The sequence below is a fragment of the Syngnathus acus genome, chromosome 22, assembly GCF_901709675.1.
Source record: "Syngnathus acus chromosome 22, fSynAcu1.2, whole genome shotgun sequence".
Classification (NCBI taxonomy): Eukaryota; Metazoa; Chordata; class Actinopteri; order Syngnathiformes; family Syngnathidae; genus Syngnathus; species Syngnathus acus.
In genome coordinates, this window is record NC_051106.1 from 6,449,979 (window position 1) to 6,470,735 (window position 20,757).

General features: G+C 42.8%; 1 protein-coding gene across 7 annotated transcripts in view; it reads right to left on the reverse strand.

Annotated features, from left to right (window-relative positions):
- Positions 1 to 3,758: 3,758 nt before the first annotated feature.
- wdr25 (WD repeat domain 25) overlaps positions 3,759 to 20,757 on the reverse strand; it is a 51,168-nt gene continuing 34,169 nt past the window's right edge. For 6 of the 7 annotated variants that reach the window (XR_005096227.1, XR_005096226.1, XR_005096229.1 and 3 more), the window contains one exon: positions 17,042 to 17,128. Coding sequence is in view for 1 of the 7 variants with exons in the window: in XM_037241047.1 (XP_037096942.1) it covers positions 4,902 to 5,694; positions 6,595 to 6,736; positions 7,128 to 7,258; positions 7,502 to 7,559; positions 7,671 to 7,722 (1,176 nt within the window). In the remaining 6 variants the exon portion in view is untranslated. Of the gene's footprint in view, positions 5,695 to 6,594; positions 6,737 to 7,127; positions 7,259 to 7,501; positions 7,560 to 7,670; positions 7,749 to 8,007; positions 8,363 to 13,052; positions 13,172 to 13,631; positions 13,802 to 16,991; positions 17,129 to 20,757 lie in introns of those variants that run through there. The other variant, XM_037241047.1, reaches the window with a different exon arrangement.

The following is a 20,757-nucleotide window of genomic DNA, read 5'->3' on the forward strand; positions in this document are numbered from 1 at the left end:
ATTCAATTGTTTTTATTATAAAGTCATTTTCCTTTTAATTTCAATAATTTTGTATCATCATTATACCGAATGTGTTTGTGTTTGAATAAAAGGTTAAAAAAAAACGTTATGCCGGCATTTGTTATTGCACATTCGGTATAATAACACCAACAACTCATTACCCTCGTTAAACACACCTGCGTGAAAAGATTTTGGTCATTTTCACGTTGTGCAGGAGCTAAAACTTTTCACGCAGGTGCGCTTAACGAGGGAATCACACGGACACCCCATTAGGTCCACCGCCATTTTCAAGTGTACCTAATAACAGGCCACTTTCTTAGGGAAATATCAGGGTCAAAGGTCACAGGTGTCAAGCTCTAGTCCTCGGGGCCGCGTTCCAACATGTTTTCCAAGTGACCCTCGTTAAGCGCACCGGCGTGAAAAGTTTTAGCGCCTTTCACGTTCTGCAGGAGCTAAAACTTTTCACGCAGGTGCACTTAACGAGGGAATCACACAGACACTCCATTAGGTACACCGCCATTTACAGGTGTACCTACGTCACTTGGACACTAGATGGTGCCACACCCGCCCTCACCCCCACTTTATGATTGGCTGTTGGATCTGTGACGTCACATGGACACTCCATTAGGTACACCGCCATTTTCAAGTGTACCTAATAACAGGCCACTTTATTAGGGAAATATCAGGGTCAAAGGTCACAGGTGTCAAGCTCTAGTCCTTGGGGCCGCGTTCCAACATGTTTTCCAAGTGACCCTCGTTAAGCGCACCTGCGTGAAAAGTTTTAGCTCCTTTCACGTTCTGCAGGAGCTAAAACTTTTCACGCAGGTGCACTTAACGAGGGAATCACACAGACACTCCATTAGGTACACCGCCATTTACAGGTGTACCTACGTCACTTGGACACTAGATGGTGCCACACCCGCCCTCACCCCCACTTTATGATTGGCTGTTAGATCTGTGACGTTACTTGGACACTCCATTAGGTACACCGCCATTTTCAAGTGTACCTAATAACAGGCCACTTTATTAGGGAAATATCAGGGTCAAAGGTCACAGGTGTCAAGCTCTAGTCCTTGGGGCCGCGTTCCAACATGTTTTCCAAGTGACCCTCGTTAAGTGCACCTGCGTGAAAAGTTTTAGCGCCTTTCACGTTCTGCAGGAGCTAAAACTTTTCACGCAGGTGCACTTAACGAGGGAATCACACAGACACTCCATTAGGTACACCGCCATTTACAGGTGTACCTACGTCACTTGGACACTAGATGGTGCCACACCCGCCCTCACCCCCATTTTATGATTGGTTGTTGGATCTGTGACGTTACTTGGACACTCCATTAGGTCACCGCCATTTTCAAGTGTACCTAATAACAGGCCGCTTTCTTAGGGAAATATCAGGGTCAAAGGTCACAGGTGTCAAGCTCTAGTCCTCGGGGCCGCGTTCCAACATGTTTTCCAAGTGGCCCTCGTTAAGCGCACCTGCGTGAAAAGTTTTAGCTCCTTTCACGTTCTGCAGGAGCTAAAACTTTTCACGCAGGTGCACTTAACGAGGGAATCACACGGACACTCCATTAGGTACACTGCCATTTACAGGTGTACCTACGTCACTTGGACACTAGATGGTGCCACACCCGCCGTCACCCCCACTTTATGATTGGCTGTTGGATCTGTGACGTTACTTGGACACTCCATTAGGTACACCGCCATTTTCAAGTGTACCTAATAACAGGCCACTTTATTAGGGAAATATCAGGGTCAAAGGTCACAGTTGTCAAGCTCTAGTCCTCGGGGCCGCGTTCCAACATGTTTTCCAAGTGACCCTCGTTAAGCGCACCTGCGTGAAAAGTTTTAGCTCCTTTCACGTTCTGCAGGAGCTAAAACTTTTCACGCAGGTGCACTTAACGAGGGAATCACACGGACACTCCATTAGGTACACCGCCATTTACAGGTGTACCTACGTCACTTGGACACTAGATGGTGCCACACCCGCCCTCACCCCCACTTTATGATTGTCTGTTGGATCTGTGACGTTACTTGGACACTCCATTAGGTCACCGCCATTTTCAAGTGTACCTAATAACAGGCCGCTTTCTTAGGGAAATATCAGGGTCAAAGGTCACAGGTGTCAAGCTCTAGTCCTCGGGGCCGCGTTCCAACATGTTTTCCAAGTGGCCCTCGTTAAGCGCACCTGCGTGAAAAGTTTTAGCTCCTTTCACGTTCTGCAGGAGCTAAAACTTTTCACGCAGGTGCACTTAACGAGGGAATCACACGGACACTCCATTAGGTACACCGCCATTTTCAAGTGTACCTAATAACAGGCCACTTTATTAGGGAAATATCATGGTCAAAGGTCACTGATACATACATACATACATACATACATACATACATACATACATACATACATACATACATACATACATATACATGCAGACAGACATTTATACATTTATACATTTATACATACATACATATATTTAAAAATATTTATTGGTGCAAACCTTTCCACCAAATGTTTTAAGTAGATAGCTCACTCATACTAAAACATGGATGAAAACATTATGGCTTATGTTTGGGCGCTTACTAATGTCTCATTTTGTTGTCGATGCTGTATGAGTGTGAGCTAAGTGTCCTGGCTTCACTGCTCATCTGGAAATCATTTGAGGTGAGTGTGGGGTGCCAACCTAAAACAAAGAATACTGTAACTGGATATAATGTGCTCACCCCTCAAAGGAAAGCACTCTGGATTCTTTCCATGTGCACGTTGCGCCTCATCCGTCACGGCAAAGGGTCAAGGGTTAACGTGTGCTGCTCTGCTTTTCTTTCATAACTTGGCAAGGAGCCATTTGAAGGAGAAGGGCCCCCTCTCCGGAGGTCATAAAAAGCCATGAACATGTGTGGTGAGGGCCCCAGTACACAAAAAGCTCTCTGTGTACATGTTAAAGTTATGTTTGGGGCTCTGTATCAAGCGTTCATGAATGGCTGACCATCGTCAACAACTAGTTTTGCTTTTTCCTTGAACTGTTTATAATCATATAGTTTTAATCTGTAAAAAAAATAAACAAGCCATTAATTGGTTGTCTCTTTCAATTCTATTGTTAATCTGTAAAAATAGTACCAACAACACCAGCATTGACCACTGACTATGAAAGAGCGACGCCTTGTGGCTGTAGTGCAGATTACACCATGACGTTTTTGACCTTCCTCACTGAAACTTCAACGTAACATGCTCAGTTAAGTCCACAGTATCTTTAACGTGCCTTTCTCTCAATATACTCAACCTTGTCTTTATATGCATATAAAGTTTCCATGTTTTTTCTCAACCTGTAAAGCAACATTTTAAGAGGCTTTAAGAATTCTTTGAACAAAATTATTTCATTTTTCCCCTCAGGGTGACTTGTAAAGGTTTTGCTGCTGTAAAGGTTTGTCCACTAGAGGGAGACAAAGACTAGAACTCGAGTTTACTACGACGTGTAGAGGGGAGTGCATACTTATTCAATAACATGTCACCTGTCTTGTATTTGCTTTGACATCTTATCTCGATGCTGAATGTTATTCGTCAGTATAATGTTGTTTGAGACAAGCTTGAAAATCTGATAGACAAAGTAACAAGGTAAGGCAGCAAAGTGATAAATGGAGTAAAAGCCTGCGGTCAAGATTTGAATCGCCTTACTATACAACATGGTCATTCATTCATTCATTCATTCATTCGTCCATCCATTCATTCGTTCATTCATTCATTCATTCATTCATTAAAAAAATTACTATACATACGTACATGGTTATATTTGTTGTTCCAATTGAATCAGTTACGTTTTTGCCAGTTTTTTTTTCCTGGCATGTCACCCCAGTTTATTTTTATTTATTCTTATATGTTGATTATTGAAGCACTTTACACTTTTATATTGTTCTTTATTTGATGCAGCTGAATTCAGTGTGACTTCAACAAATTATGAGAGGGGAATGGTTCTGAAAAACAGGAAAACATAAGTATGTCATTGTATATAACCGTGAACCTATATTCATATGTCACCAGCTAATAAATCAGAATATTTTTCCATACTGCTTCTATGCTGCACAAGTGTGACTCTCACAAAATGACACACAGCATCAGCACATTTATATAGATAGATATAGTTACATATATGATTTTTGAAAGGTGGCAGCCTGGAGGACATTTTGCAGATTGATTCATAAGTAAAATTGCACAGAAACTTCAAATGGGGTCCAAAACAATCAATAACAATCAATAATAATAATAATGAACAAGGTTATAAAATGATAAATATACAATATGCACTTCATCTTTAAAAATCTCTTCAAGTGTTTACATTTTTATATGAGCACTTCAACAACATTCTCAGGAAATCACAATGTAGAACATTATTATTATCTTTTGGCAACAAGTTTTTGCATTCATCAACATGGACAATGCACACTGGTCCATATGGTATGAAAACATTTGCATATACTGAACTAATATCATAGTGGAATGGCACAGAACACGTTGCTATTTGGTATCATACATTTTTCATAATGTCACACGTCAGTGGTTCTCAAACTGGGGTCCTCAGATCACCAGGGCTCCACGAGTTGTAACTTGGGGGTCCACAAAAATAATGTCAGCTGATGATGGACAAATATTATAATTAATTCAATTGAAGTTACTTCCTTTCATTTCTGTCCAGTAGATTGAAACATTCAAAATCTGAATGATTCCTGAGGCATACTGCGGTTATGTTTATTGACGTTTTTGAGAGAGGTCCTTGGAAAAAGGTCTCCCCTGTAAAGGGTCCCTGGACCCAAACAGTTTGAGAACCCCCACAATCCAGTGTCATGTTTGTGCTCGACTGTACATTCAAGGTCCGCTTCTGCTTGACATTCACTGCAACACTTTTCTAAGGTCAGATGGAGGTATAGTTTCTCCCGAAGCTGTTCAGTCTGATCTTCTCCGGGAGGATGATGTTCACCGAGTGTTCCGTCTCCTCGTGGCTCGCTCCGGTCGCCTCCTTCAGCAGGTGCTCCCTCTGCTGCCTCACGAGCTTGCTGTACTTGGCGTTGGCCAGCCACGCCTCGCAGCGGCCGAACAGGACGATGGCCGAGGTGGCCAGGATGACCAGGCAGGTGAGCAGGGCCAGCATGCCGAAACAAACAAGCTGACCGTGGCTGGACAGCATGCCGGGGGAGTGGTGCACCGTCTCTTTAAGCGTGATCTTGAGAAGATCCCTTTCTGGCGGTTGGAGGAGCTTGTGGAAGGCGTGGGCGGGGAGCGAGTAGTGCTGCGGAGTCAGCGAAAACACCCTGTGGTCCATGGGCTTGGCGGCGGGCTGTTTGGGTTTGGCTTTCGGACGGTGCTGTGTGGAACACAGCGGGCCTGAAAACCATTTGGGGCAAAGGCAGCGGAAGTTTCCGTCAGGTTGGCTCACGCACGTGGATCCGCTGGCGCAGGGCGCTGCGGCGCACGGAGAGAAGCCGGTGTCGTTGCAAGTCAACCCCACGAAGCCTGGTGGGCAGGAGCACGTGAAGGTCGCCTCGTGGTTGGTGCAGTTGCCGCCGTTTAGACACGGGTTAGATCGACAGACGTCAGGAGTGATCTCACAGAAGTTTCCGGAAAATCCAGGGGGGCACAAACAGGAGGAGTGGGCTTCCAAGGAGTCACCCGTTTCGGTACAAGTACCTCCATTCTGGCAAGGAGAGCTGAAAGACAGAACAGAGGAGATGACGCTCACAGGGTCATGAAGGTCATCACTGACAGTGGATTGGGTCACTCATTGGACGGATGGATGGTATGACTATTGATTTTGAATCCAGCTAAAAAATAACCCCGAGGGTGCAGAGGCCAGAGGTCCATGTCACCATTCTACCTGTCTTATTTGTCATCCCATCATTTTCGCACTTGCTTGTGTCAAGGCGAGAGACTGTTCATTTTGTCACATCTGTCGGCTCACTTGATGCGCCTTGACTTGTCGACAACACTGAACTTCAGGTGGGGAAAAAAGAAGTCATTTCACATCTACTCTTGTTTTTGTTGAAATGTTGACTGGAATGAATACCTTGCATCTTTTTGTCATTTCATATCGACTGATTAACCTCCCTGAATACAAAAAAAAATAGCTCTTTTACGACTTTAAAATATTGAAGGATACGTGATATGCCGTTGTAACACAATTTTTTTTTACCCTAACCCTTTCCTGAAAATATCCCAAGGATCACTAATTATATCGCTTCAAACTGAAACATTGATTTCTCTAAACTGTCAAAGCAGCTGGGGGGCGGGGGCTCATTGTCATGCATGACTGTTCCCCCCCCCTTAACAGTGTGGCATCACCAAAACAATTTTCTGACGTGAGCCACTCACAAAAATTAATTGGTTGTGTAATTTCACACTTGATGGGCACGCCGGGCCTTAAGAGACGGAGCTATTTGTAAACAAGCAATGAAAAAGTCAACTTCCCATTATATGTCCTCTTTAAAGCGCCGCTTTTATGATGCTTAGTCGCTGAGGTCAATTTGTGTGTCTTCATCGTGGAATACGGTTGCCTTCAAGGGACAATAGCTTCAAATTTCAATTTGAAAAAGTGAAATCAATTGTCATACCCATCACTGTGACAGATATTCCTCCTCAGCTGACAGGTTGGTCCGGTGAAACCTTGAGGACAGACGCACAAGTATCCCCCCTCTCCGGTCTCGATGCAGGTGGCATTCCCAGAGCAAGGCCGTGACGAGCATAGGCGAGTATCTGTGGTGACACGCACAAAAATATCTTTTTAGCTGTGACAAGTCTTTCTACCCCCCCTCCTCTCTTTTATTCCTACCCTCTCGCTTTCTTCCCACGTGCTTGGCAACGTTTCTCCCCGTGTCCTTTATTTCCACTCTGCCACTGCAGCATTCGTGGCTCTAACACCCAAATTATACACTGTATAATGTGGAACGTGCGCTCAAGTACCTTGTTAACAAGTGAAGAGGGTCACCTTTAGCAACCTTCTTTAGGCACCCTCCCCCCCTCCATCTAAAAATACATGACAGTATATTTCACGTCCGCCCCCCGGGGCTGAGTGTGACTCACCCGAAGCTGTGGGCATGTTTGCTGCTGTGTGTGTGTGTGTGGGGGGGGGGGGGGGGGGCCTCACCTTGGTCACATAAGCTGCCCACCCAGCCCTGTTGACACACACACTGCCACGCTTTCTCGCAAGAGCCGTGCAGGCAGCCCGGGAAACGGATGCAGCGCTCGCAGTGGTCTCCCTGCCAGCCTGGTTTGCACCTGTGAAAAGGGGGAAAAAAAAAAAAAGAAAAAAAAAAATGGGGAACAATCCTGAACTATTAATATACCGACCACTCTTGTCCTCATAATGCCAGCGTGCTGAGATGAGGCTTTGATGATGGCCAGAAAATCCATTATGTGGATAAACAAAAGGCAGTTGATGGATTATAAACAATACCCGAGCGCTCCAGTGATGTATTGAAAACACAGGATATGAGTTTTTCTTATCACAAGAATCACTACCTGCACTTTCCAGTTTTCTCACAAAATCCATTCTCGGCGTTGCAGCTGCATCCCCAAGCTCAGGAGAGAGAAAGAGAGACGTATTGTTTTATTCATGTTGTTGTTGAATTTAAAAAAAAAAAAAAAAGCTGCCAGAGTTGACAACGTGATGCATGTCTCACGGCATTACCTCCAGCGACGCCCGTCACGGCTACAAACAAGAGCACGGCCGTGAGATGCATTGTGATTGTCTTGCTGGAGTAAATTCCTGCAAACAAGCGCAAATTGCAAAACGCAAGCAGTCTTGTTAAAAGTTGACAAATGACGACATCCTACAAGTTGAAGACACGCTTTTTTTTTTTTTTTTGCCCATCATTTTTGGATCGGAGCGGCGCACCCGAATGCGTCTGCATGCACAAAGCACATGCGTGCATTTTAGACAAAGGGAGAAGAAGGCACTTCTTTCTTAAAGCTTCACTTCAACCCCAAAAAAAGCTTTCCGATGGTTGATACACAAATCATCTTACCTTATGTAGCAGCGGAATGCAGTCCTCGGATGATCATATTTATCAGAGGCGTCGGGGCTGGGAGAGCCAAGAGCCAGGGCGCGCAGATGGAAGTGATAACAGGGCTGCTCTAGATGGAGAGGTAGGGTGGGGGAGGAAGAGGCGGGGGCAGGAGATGGGGGGTGGGACCCGGAGGTTTTGACGGGACTGCTGCATTGAGCAGCATCCCCGTGCCACAAGCTCCTCCTACCTCATAAAAGGGAGAATGTGTGTAAAGGCGGCATGATTACGACCACCTCTTCCTAATGGCAGAAGGAACTCATGCAATCAAGGGCCACCACTGTGATGCCTCTGACTTCCAAGGTAGTGGTTTGATCTGAAAATAAATAAAAACAGCATCAGGAAAAGTACACGACTTCAATACAAATGTATAAATGACACCAACAAGGAAACATCATTTCAAATGTATGTCTAACCTCAATTCTGGCAGCCTAGCTGAACATTAAAATATATTCCATTTGATAGTCACTTGTTGCTAGGCAGCCTTCATAGGGCACAATATGCCCAATATGCCAATAAAATAATAAGATGAAGCAAGCGCACGAGGAATTAATTCGAATAGATAGTTTGGGATTGAGAATACAGTTATATGTTTTATATCGATAGAAAGATACAAAACAAATCCGTCACCAAAAAGCAACAAGCTATCACTCGTTCCTCATTGTCTCGTGAAACAAAATACCGTATTTTCCGCCCTAAAAGGCGCACCGGGTTATAAGGCGCACCTTCAATGAACGGCCCATTTTAAAACTTTGTCCATATATAAGGCGCACCGGCTTATAAGGCGCATAAAATAGAAGCTATACTGCATCAAACTGAGGTTGACTAGGGTTGCGGTATGCATCCACTAGCCAATAACCAACGAGCCCTCTATAAACAATCGCGTTTCTCAAACGATCTCCTATAAAATGATCAGAACTGACTAAAGTTCGATCTAACGCATTGGTACTACTTACCTATGTTTCCCTTCCATATCGATCCGTAGATTTACTCGAAACATTAACAGAGCAGCCTATTTTGACATGAAATAGCCTGGTACGTATAGCAGCTATCGCAATAGCATTAGCCATCCGCAAAGTCTCACGAGCCTCAGCGAAGTGTAAACAATCGCGTTTCTCAAACGATCTCCTATAAAATGATCGGAACTGACTAAAGTTCGATCCAACGCATTGGTACTACTTACCTATGTTTCCCTTCCATATCGATCCGTAGATTTACTCGAAACATTAACAGAGCAGCCTATTTTGACATGAAATAGCCTGGTACGTATAGCAGCTATCGCAATAGCATTAGCCATCCGCAAAGTCTCACGAGCCTCACCTCGCAATCTCCCATGAGCCTCAGCAAAGTGTAAACAATCGCGTTTCTCAAACGATCTCCTATAAAATGATCGGAACTGACTAAAGTTCGATCCAACGCATTGGTACTACTTACCTATGTTTCCCTTCCATATCGATCCGTAGATTTACTCGAAACATTAACAGAGCAGCCTATTTTGACATGAAATAGCCTGGTACGTATAGCAGCTATCGCAATAGCATTAGCCATCCGCAAAGTCTCACGAGCCTCACCTCGCAATCTCCCATGAGCCTCAGCAAAGTGTAAACAATCGCGTTTCTCAAACGATCTCCTATAAAATGATCGGAACTGACTAAAGTTCGATCCAACGCATTTGTACTACTTACCTATGTTTCCCTTCCATATCGATCCGTAGATTTACTCGAAACATTAACAGAGCAGCCTATTTTGACATGAAATAGCCTGGTACGTATAGCAGCTATCGCAATAGCATTAGCCATCCGCAAAGTCTCACGAGCCTCACCTCGCAATCTCCCATGAGCCTCAGCAAAGTGTAAACAATCGCGTTTCTCAAACGATCTCCTATAAAATGATCGGAACTGACTAAAGTTCGATCTAACGCATTGGTACTACTTACCTATGTTTCCCTTCCATATCGATCCGTAGATTTACTCGAAACATTAACAGAGCAGCCTATTTTGACAGGAAATAGCCTCGCGGGTACAACAGCTATTCGGTGACGCCCCCTGACTACAGTTGCCGTAATGCTGGGAAGCGATGCGACCTTGTAATTTATTAGTCGTACTAAAACGTACTGAAACATTTTGGCAGAGCACTGTGTACAACCAGTATGGATCAACAAATTCATCAGTTGATCCATATATAAGGCGCACTGGCCTATAAGGCGCACTGTCGGCTTTTGAGAAAATTTTAGGTTTTTAGGTGCGCCTTTTAGGGCGGAAAATACGGTAGCTTTGTCTGCTCATTGCTGTCCACTGTCTCACCCTTAAGGCTGCCAAGGACGGCGCTATTTTCCTTTGAGAATATAATGTTAATTATGATGACGGAGCTCATTCAGTCATGCTCGCCTGTTGCATTAAGACTCAACCCGATTTTGATGTGTTTTTTTTTTTTCTGGAGTGAATCATGCGGCATTGAGTTTCCACCAGGTATGTGAGCCTCATTGTCTAGACTGAGACAGTGAAAGCAGGGGACTCTCATATGAATCCAAATAGCACCAAATCAATATTTTTCTTTTATCCCTATCAAATTGCTTGTGAAGGGAAAAAGAGGAAAATCCCCGGGCTCAATGTGTTTTTGCCCTTCTCCAGTCTGCAAAGGCTACCACACAAAAAAAAGCACAGCAGAAAAGACGGATAACCTGAGATTTGATGCGTTCTCTCAGTTCAATTTGTTTTGTGCGCTTATTGTCCATCCTCCTGGGACGGTGGGCCTGAGCATTACATTACAATCTTGTTGCCCACAAGGGGTGCCTGGCAGATTACAGTCTCCCTTTTCTCAGGCTCCTATACGCGCTTTATTAGCGGGAAGGAGAGTCGTCCTTCGATTTGTTATATTTTATTTTTTTACCAGCCGGCTCTAATCTGGCATTTATCTCATTTAATCTATCAATTTTATGTTCGGGTCGTGTAAATCAGGATGAGCAGATGGTCTGGTTGGAACAAAAGTTTAAGACTAAAACATTCAGGATGTTGCTTAGTCAGACGTAAATAAATTAAAAAAAAAATTAAAAAAATGAACAGGGAATAACATTTCAAAGAATGACAAAATCAGATTTTAAATATAGAGGTATTGAATATTGGTGAATATTAAATGCAAAAAACAACAACAACAAGGCCCCTAGAACTATACCCAGAGGAACACCGCACATACTCTTCTTATTTAGTTAGAGCCTGCTCCCATTTCGTTCTCAAGAAGATAGATGTACGCCTCTGCTATCTAGGCTCTCGCATCTTTTTAAATCAAAAGAGCACTTACTGCGCTCGAGAAGATTCCTGTCTAAAAGCCATTGAAAATCAAATCGCCTCTGTTATCTAGCTACTATTTGTCAAATATTCCAAAAGTAATCGTGTTCCCAGTGTAGAAACAATTTCCAAAACGCTATCTATTTGTTAAATCTCCCAGTCGCTAGAAAGTGCATGCTGGGGAGTAGATATTTCTACTTTTGACAGGTTGAAACAATTCTCACTTCCAAACATTCATAAAGATTAGATGTGCACAGAGAAGATATCAAATAAATCAAATTACAAGCGCTTATTTAAAAACTGCACAGTAAAAACTGGGAGTGAGTCAGACTCACAGAATTCATTGAAATTCTCAGCACGGGGGCAGGAGAAGGGAGAAGCTCTATCAGCATGCAGCGATATGATTAAACAAATCCCAAGCCTGTCAACAAATACAGCCAGGCCAGCCACATTTCAGTCCAACGTGCTAAATAAACAGGATACACCATCTTGCACAAAAACAGCAGGGAATTGAGGCAATGATGAATATGTCGATCGCAATCATCATTTTTAAATTGCAAAGCAATTAGCATGCTAATAACTCTCGATTACCGCACTTATTGGGAATTAATGCTCAAGGTCAGAGAGGTGTTCTTTCTAACATTGAGCATTAATTAAAGTTTGGAAGTCTTGAATCCAGTCTCATTAGATTGGTGTCTCTATTGAAGTGGTCCGTGAGTGTAAATACATAAATTTGGTGGCGGCCTGCCTCTGGTGGGATTAGGTGGCTCATTTAATTGCGAGCTAGGTGAAAAGGTGAGCGATAAAAGTGCGCCGTCATTTGCAGCGCGAGTCCCATTAGGACACTTGAGCAGCTGAAAACGAGGCCCGATACCATCGGTCGGCGCTGAGGCCACATGGCCGCCTGACAAACTGCTCCATCATTCATGAGTGTGCAGAACGGTGTCACTTTTGTTATTGGCAGTACTTGGAGCATAAGGGGAAAAAAATATTTGCTGTCAGAGACGACAACAAATTGCGTACTCAGCAATCCAAGTTACACTGTAAAAACAAATTTTAAAATTCTGTTGGGTAGTCGTTCGAGTGAATTATCTGAACCAGCCAGTGGTCCACTTCAGCGCAATTTTCAATCGCTTTTTCTCGAGGCCATTCATTGGTAGCTTTGCTGCGACAGCACAATGTCCCACAATTTCTTTTGCCCTTGCTTTCTATGTGCTATGGCAAGTTTGCAACCATCAAAAACCGTGTGTGAGTTGCTACACATGACAAAAGGAGAGAATTATTTCAGAAAAAGAAAAAAAAAAGGTTTTTTTTGTCCTGCAGCATTTTGTGAACGTATCTTGCACTGCTCTTACATCATCGGTGAAGCAGAGAAATGTTGCAATTCATCAAAAAGACTTTTCTTCCATCCTTTGAAATGCTAAAGACAACCTTTTTTTTTTTTTTTTTTTTTTTTTTTTTACAACAATGCATCACTGTGCTTTATAATTTCCAATTTTGAGTCCAAGATGGATGTTTCCAGCAGAACCAATGAAGCCTTTTTGCAAAGAACTGCCAGAAATCATCAGTACACATCACAACATTGATGGTCACATTAAATCCACAGGGCCAGCTGTTACGAGGTCCAAAGTACCCAACAGGCTTCCCACATAGGAACCTGAATGACTCCGAACCCCATTTGCCATCTGCGCTGATGCGAGCCGCTGTGTTGTGAAATGTTACCTAAATTTAATTAGCCGAGGTCGTGCTGCCCGTCCTCTCCATGGCAACGACGGCTTTGCGCTCGTCAGGATGAAGATGCTGGAAGCAGATGGATGAGACTGATGGGCACTCGGGGAACACTGTGATAGAGAGAAAAAAAAAGGGAAATTGAGCGGAAACAGTCAAAGCAGAAAAATGAATCCAGTCCATGCAACATTCACTTTAGTGTTAGCAAGGGAACACAGAGAAAATATAGCAGAGGCAGTTTAGGCGGTATAGAATGTCACTTTTACGGTATCCAGCAGTGAGAATAACACACTGATAAAAGTATAAAGTCACCACATGATTGTTAGTTAAGGGCTGGTTGTCATTTTATGGCTCGCTGGGTTCAAGTTAAACTCTAACTATGTTGCCAGGTTTAAAAGTAATGACATGATTGATGAGGTTCCCCAAGGTAGAGTTCCGGGGCCCGTTTTCCTTCGATAGATTTGTGCTTATATGGCACAAAAAAATGTTTGTTTTTTTGTATACTCAAATGTGTTGACTTGTGTTAGATTTCTTTTTTGAGTTGCGCTGCTGAAGTTCATTTTTGTAACTTACACTTGAAAAGCTTCTTTGTGATGACATACGGTTAGGGGGAATAAAGCGAGCAGAGTGTAGAATGTATCTGACATCTTTTGGATTCACATTTCACTTGGTTGTATGAGCGTGCGGTTGGCATGGCAACATCGCCCGAAGGAAACAGCTTTGTTGCAGACACATCGAAGAACCTGAAACAGATTGCTGGTGAGCGGCTTGTGTGGTTGAAGTCACTGCCAACAATTGTTAACACTGCAAAATAAAGTTTACATTGTGCCAACATTTTTCCCCCGTACGTTGCCAGCAGATTTACTTGAGTTCCTTTCTTGCTCATCTGCGGTACGTGACACCTCGGGAGTGGAATTGTATTTTATCTTTGCAAAGCATCACCTCTTGAGTTGAACATAAATGAGCCTACAGGGACAGCAGGAAGAAAAACAGATATACAGGATACTGGCAGTGTTGTACTAGTCTCCGATGACTCAAACATGCCAATACCAGCAAGACAATAGAAACGCTGCACGATTACTGCCCACGTGTGCTCTAAAAGCAGCAAATTTGCACTTTTCTTTGGTTTGGTGAATTTGCAAAGGGGCATTTTAATGTCGCACCTCAGCAGACATGGCTGAGGTGATTACCAAGCGCTTTTAACAGCTTTCCTGCGAGGCAGGGGCAATGAGAGCTTTAAGTCTCAGCACGATTACGTTTTTTTTTTTTTAGCCCTGACTTGAAACAAATCAATAAGTAAATAGAGGGAGTGAGGAAAATGTGTGTAATATTGGCCGCAATTGTGTGGGAAGATGCTTGCAATCAGTCTTGTGCTGCCTCTTCACACAAATTGGGCGTAATTTGTCCACTAAAATGGCGCTCATCAATGCGGCTGGAGCCTTTTACTGCCTAAACGAGACAGCTTTTAACAAGGCTGAGCGTCCATTAATAAGACATTTTGTTGTTTTGTTTCCATGTCTGCAAATGACTACGAAAACTTCAATTAAAAAAAGCGGCCAGAAGCGAGACCCCTGAATTTCTCCAGAGTGCGATTATCATCATCAGACACGAGATGTTTGGTCAAGCTGTGACCTTGGGGAGTCATAAAAATTCGCCATGCTCAGCCCATTAGTGGGAAAATCTCCAAGTCTTCGAAGGACCTTTGGAAAAGGACAAAACGGCTGCTTCAAACGTCAACAGTTTCTTTTGAGTGCATTCGATTGTCATCCATAATTGAGCGGCCACCTTTCATTATTGATTATCTGCAGCTGACATGATCAGCGACGGAGGAGTGAAATCTCCCTTTGCACGTATAATTGAATTGCATCCCTCCCTTCACGCGAGCCCGTGCCGAGGCGACGCCATCCGTCTGTGGACAGATGCGCGCTGAAAGGGCTGCTTGTGAATTATTCATGTCACATGTGGCCCAAAAAAAAAAAAGGAGAACCTCTCATGTCTGGCAGCTATGGATAAAAGAGTCCTTTGGAAAGATACTGGTTCTTATTTTGCTTGCAGTGACTCTCTCTTCTCAGGGTCTGTCTTTTAGATGTGCTTTTTTTGTTGTTGGTGTTGTTCCTATAAAATGTGACATTTTGGCAGTCTACAGTAGAAAGAACGGCAATTTAATTGGATCAAATAAAAATAACAGCGCAAATGTGTCCGTTTCAACGGTCCAATTTAAATGATTTACACAACAGCGGCCCGCGTCAAGGTCACCACCGTGACCTCTGCAACAATTTTCATCCCTTTCTCTCCTGACACGCTGGCAGCAGATAATGAAAGTGTCGGTGCTCCTTCGACTGTAACCAACTTGATGAGCCCATTTTCCCGCCGTCGGATCCCATTTCCCATGATGCAACGGTGTGAACCGCACAAAAGGGGATGGAAGAAGTGAGAATGAAGCTTTGGGCTTCATGTTGAGGAAACGTCACTTTGGGCAACCAGGCACTCGTATGAAATGAATAAAACAGAAAGCTGAACAATCAGGTTCTGCTTTCTGAGCAGATTTTATTCGGGCTGTGATCAATGCGTAATTTGCCGAAGAGAGAGAGCAAAGGGGAGGAAACAGGTTCCGTAATATAATATTCACGGTCTGACCTTGATGCTCCCCGTCTGCTTTTGTTCGTCGCCCTCTCCGTTGATTGCTCATTTAATTTGACTGAAAAATGTGTTTTAAGCGCACACACGGGCCGTCACGGGGTGGAAAAAAATGGACTTAATGAATTGGGAGAGGATGAAAAGGGATGCAAAGTGGCGCGAGAGGACGCAACCTCTTCAGGAGGAAGGAGGGGGAGCGACCGAAAGGACGAGGAAGAGGATGCAAAGTGGTTGTTGTGATTAGAGAAAAACATCTGCGTAATATGATGAAAGCCAAAACATGAGTGAGCGAGCAGTTGAATGCAGAATTTTCCCTCATTTATTTTCCTGTACATTTAATATTTTATTTTATTTATATATATATTTTTTTTTTTCTTTTTTTTAAAAATGACTAAGATGTTTATTTATAGGTGTCGCCATTCTTCATCACAAATATTCTAGTCACACCTCTCGCTCAGTATGACGCCAAGTCACTTGCTTTTAAGCTCCATATTTCCCTTCCGAATCTCTCTCAATTGAGTCAGCGTGCTATCGCCGCTCTGGTGATTATAGATAGTTCACCTCTCTGTGTCGCTGTCAGCAAGGAGCCGATATAGTCTCAATACATAATACGACCGCACAGGCAGAAAGCGCACGGAGGCTTTTTGTAAGCGAACAGCGCAAAGGTTAATAAAGACATCCAGTCATTAAGGGCTGACTTGACATGAGAGGCAAACAACCGCAGCGTGCGAGCGGCGAGGATCTCCCCTGGCTTCTAATGAGATCGTCCGTCTCATGATTCCACATGACAGAACTGTCAGACAACTCCGGAGAGAGACGGAGTGAGACGCCACTGGAAGATCAAGATCTTTCCTCTCATATTCTTTCGCCGGGCGGCAATAAATGATGATTTCAAAGCTATGTGATTATCTCAACATAAGGTCCGCATTGTGCTTTAAAAAAATAAAAATGGATGGACTGACTTAAATTTGTTTGCCTTTAAATGTTTTTTGGACTAATATGAAGCACATCGTGTGTATGAAACACGCTATTAAAAAATAACTCCTGTGCCTATAATGTTAGCATTTATCAGGAGCTAATGCTTTTAGCTAATGGTAAGTGAAACAAAATGCGTTCGAGGTTTCTTTTTTTAATCCATGGAGCAACGTCAATAAAATTGTTGCGGCGAGGTGATCTGTTTTCTTCTCGTGAGTGGCTTTTGGCTACAGCAAAACAACACTCCGACTCCCTGGTGATTCACACGCATTGAAGATAAAGTGCACTTTAGATTGTTTGTCCAGACCTCCACCCACCCACCTCACCATGACTTTCACACTTACTGACCTGGAGTGACACCATGTTCTTCCTTTTTGGCTCAGTGACAGCAGAGGACTTGATGTTTATCATTGATCTGTCATCAAGGACAGAAAGGACAAAGGACTCATCAGGCCTATCTGAAAACAAGAAGGAAAACAAAAAGGATTTTATTAGACTCATCTTTGATCTTTAACAATCTCTGATTTAGGTTTCTCATCAGGAATTATTCTCTTTTTTTGTTGTCGTCCGTCATGAAAGCAGATTGATTGTCATTTGGGTCTATTTAATTTTTTTTTTTTTACTGTCGTCAGTAGATTGTAAGTTACTGGTGGTGTGTAGCGCCGATGCTATTCAATCATCCATCATTTATGGAAGCACCTACAAGGAAATGTTAAATTAGGCTCATGTTTCTTCCCCTCTATAGCTGTCAAAATGTGACATATTTTCATAAAAGCTGCAATAATTACACAAGCCTTTCCTTCTCCCTCCGCTTTGCACTTGTGTAACAGCAGCAGACTATAAGTTCACTTCATAGCATATCATTTGTTGTGGGTGAATGAAAACGGTACGAGTGGTGGAAATAAAAATGACTTTCAATGAACCGCGCAGATCATTTGAGTTAATTAAACACCCGTGAAATTTCTTGCCGCGAGCCGGGATATCGTTTTTGTTTTCTTTCTTTGAGCAGTGGCGATTGATTCTCGCAATTCTTTACGTCGAATTATCATAATTACTGACTGATGTTTTAATGAGCTGTCATTGCGTGTATTTTCTTTTTTTTTTTTTTTTTACCAGAAAAAAAGATGGGGAAAATTATTAAGGAAATCGTAATAATTACAAAACAGTAAAAAGAACTTGGTAATATGGCAATCATTTATTTTTGATAGACTTTTTTGTGATCATGTCTAAATATGTTTTAAACTACTCCTGAACTGCATATGATCACATATGCTGGTGTACAGCAAGAATACATTTGAAAATCTCTCGCCATCTGCTGCTTAAGCAAAAAGATTATCTGCTGCATTTGACTATCTTCATTCCATAGATGTCTTCATAATCGTCGCAATTACACGATGTGGATTTCCCTTCAAATAAATTGGCTATTTCTTCATGTCCTGTAAATATAATTGGTCCCTCTGTGCTCACCCTTCAATATGGTGTCGCTATAGCAACAGAGGCCCGAACCTCCAATTTGACTTGAGCAAACGCGCATCAATAAAACGAGAACCTACTGTCCACCCTCTTCGTCAAACTGCTGAGAACAAAACAACAATGCCTTCCGGCCGCTTTCTTTTATCATCCACAAAAACACAAAACAAAAACAATGATGTGTTACATGTTGATGTAAGGGAAAAAAAAAAGCTTGCCACAGCTCAATTGCTTTTGCAAAGGAAAAATAAAAATGTTGTGTTCCTGCCAGAACTTGGATGCAAGTGATAATAAGAAGGCTGATTTTTTTATTGGGCAAATGAAATCCTTGTGTTTTTGAAACTTGTCAGGCGGATGCGATTTGTGAGGACTATGAAAACATCCTTAATCTCGGAACTCCCATGAGCATTCAAGCCCGAACACGGCGGTGGTGCGGAAAGAAACAATCTGTCTGCTTTTGACTCTGCTGGCAGCGTCGTCTTCATTGCCATCGCTGCTGACACTCTTTCTTCTCTCTTGTGTGATCTCCTAATTGATATTCATGAATCCCGCTCAGACTTCTAACTCAAGCATCGCCAGAAATGCAAAACAAAGGCGACTGACTTTTTTTTGGGCTTGCTTCATTGTCCTCTGTTTGTGTATTAGCATCACAACGTATCCTAATCAATATTGATTAATCATTATAGGACTCTAAGCAATTAAGTGTCCCCTTTCTTCTTCTTTGTATTTTCCTGCAATCTTGTGGCAGCAGGCTACCTCTCAGAGGTCAACCTTGGTACTACAACAGATTTGGCGAAGGACACTTTTTTTTTTCCCCGAGTGGTGTCTCTAACCATTAGAAAAAATTAGATGTTAAAAATCATAATATGTAAACCTCTGACAGAGCAGATCTCAATGGAAGCTGATTAATATGAGAAACGAGGAGTCTCTTTTGAAGCAGCCTTTTTTTTTAATTAACACTTGTGTGCAAGTGTGGAAATTGTGCATATTTTTAGCCTCGGCTGTGACATTTACACACGCACATGCACACACACGCGCGCGCGCATGTGCACTAGTATGTATGTAGATGAGGCAAACTGTGAGACAAAGAATATCGGGCCATTGTTATTGTCTTCCTTCAGGATCAAATGTGATTAATGGCATGAATCATTAGCAAGAAGTGTCCCTCTCGGAAATCCCTCAAGTCAAGCATGATGGTCGCCGGGTAATTACAAGGGGTGGTCTTTAGAGAGGCCCGCGTGTGACTTTGATTAACGTGAAGATGCACCTCCACGTAGCCGCAATCTTAGCAACCCTCCAATCAGATTCAAGGGCTAGAGAAGTCGGAGGATTGGGATTGAAGGTCATTGCGTGACTGTGGTGCAACCTCGTTTGCCTGATCCACTGTTTAGATCTTGGATGGGAGAGGGCCCTCATTTGACAGATTTTATTTTTAGTTCTGCAGGGTAACCCTCCATCCTCCCGAAGAGACCAACCTCATTGACAGAGAGCAGCTTCAGTCAATGATAAGATGACCATGACCGGGAATGTCATGGGAGTCTAGGAGTTACCCGATCCGACTCACATTGGTCAGGTTGGCCAAGACTGCACTGGATTTGCTTTTTGTCTAGCACAAAACGACCACTGGGTGGCGCTGTTGCACATGCAAACAATGAAGACGAGAACGTCGTTGCTTGCATGACTTAGTGTGAATGTGGGACGTGCATAGTATGTTTCATGTTTTTTTTTCCCTCTGTGATGAAAAAGCTGTGTCAAATTTGATGTTGAAAATTATTATTATTATCCATCTATTTTTTGTACTGCTTTATCCCCACGGGGGTATTATTATAATTATTAAAATGAAAAAATAAAATAATAATAATAATAATAATAATGCTTTGGGCTTGGGAAGACACACAATAAGCATGTGTACTATCTCTAACACAAGTCAACAGATGGATCCGACTTACAGTCATTGTTTCTATGACAACATTCAACGTTGACACCATGGAGAAGGGAGCAGTGGGGAGTCATAAACGAAGAGGATATGCAAGCGTTAATGTATGTAAATTGAATTGTCTTTCCCTTAGCAGTAAACAAGGGAAAGATACATTATAAAGTAGTTCTGGTGTCACAGAGTGACACTAGACTTGTGTCACGTGTTGGATTGATTAGATTTTCTTGCTGCGGTTTGTATTTTAACGCTACTGCAACACACGACAAATAATCAATAATGTCATATTGTGCTTGCTGCGTTTGCTCACAAAAAGCTTTGAAATGTACAGCAAACATAACAAGCCGTGTTCTGTGCATGGGAGATGCCAAAGTAGATTTCTCTGAAGAGTTTATCAGTACTGCTGGCGGGGATGAAACGAAGCATCTGATCTTTCCGTTGCGTCCGCATCGGCTTTGGGGAATCGGAACGTGCTCGCAGGATGCGATGAGTCGGCAGAGATCTTATTAGCAAAATCAGTGTTATCCCAAAAGCTGGAGGATGCTTGTGTTTCAGCATCTGATTAAACTATTATTATATCTATTTCACACAGCTTTAAATGTTTTGACAAGTGGAGGGTGGAAGCAGGAACAAAACGTGGAGACTAACAGACGCCACTAAAGATCAGAAATAGATTTTTTTTTT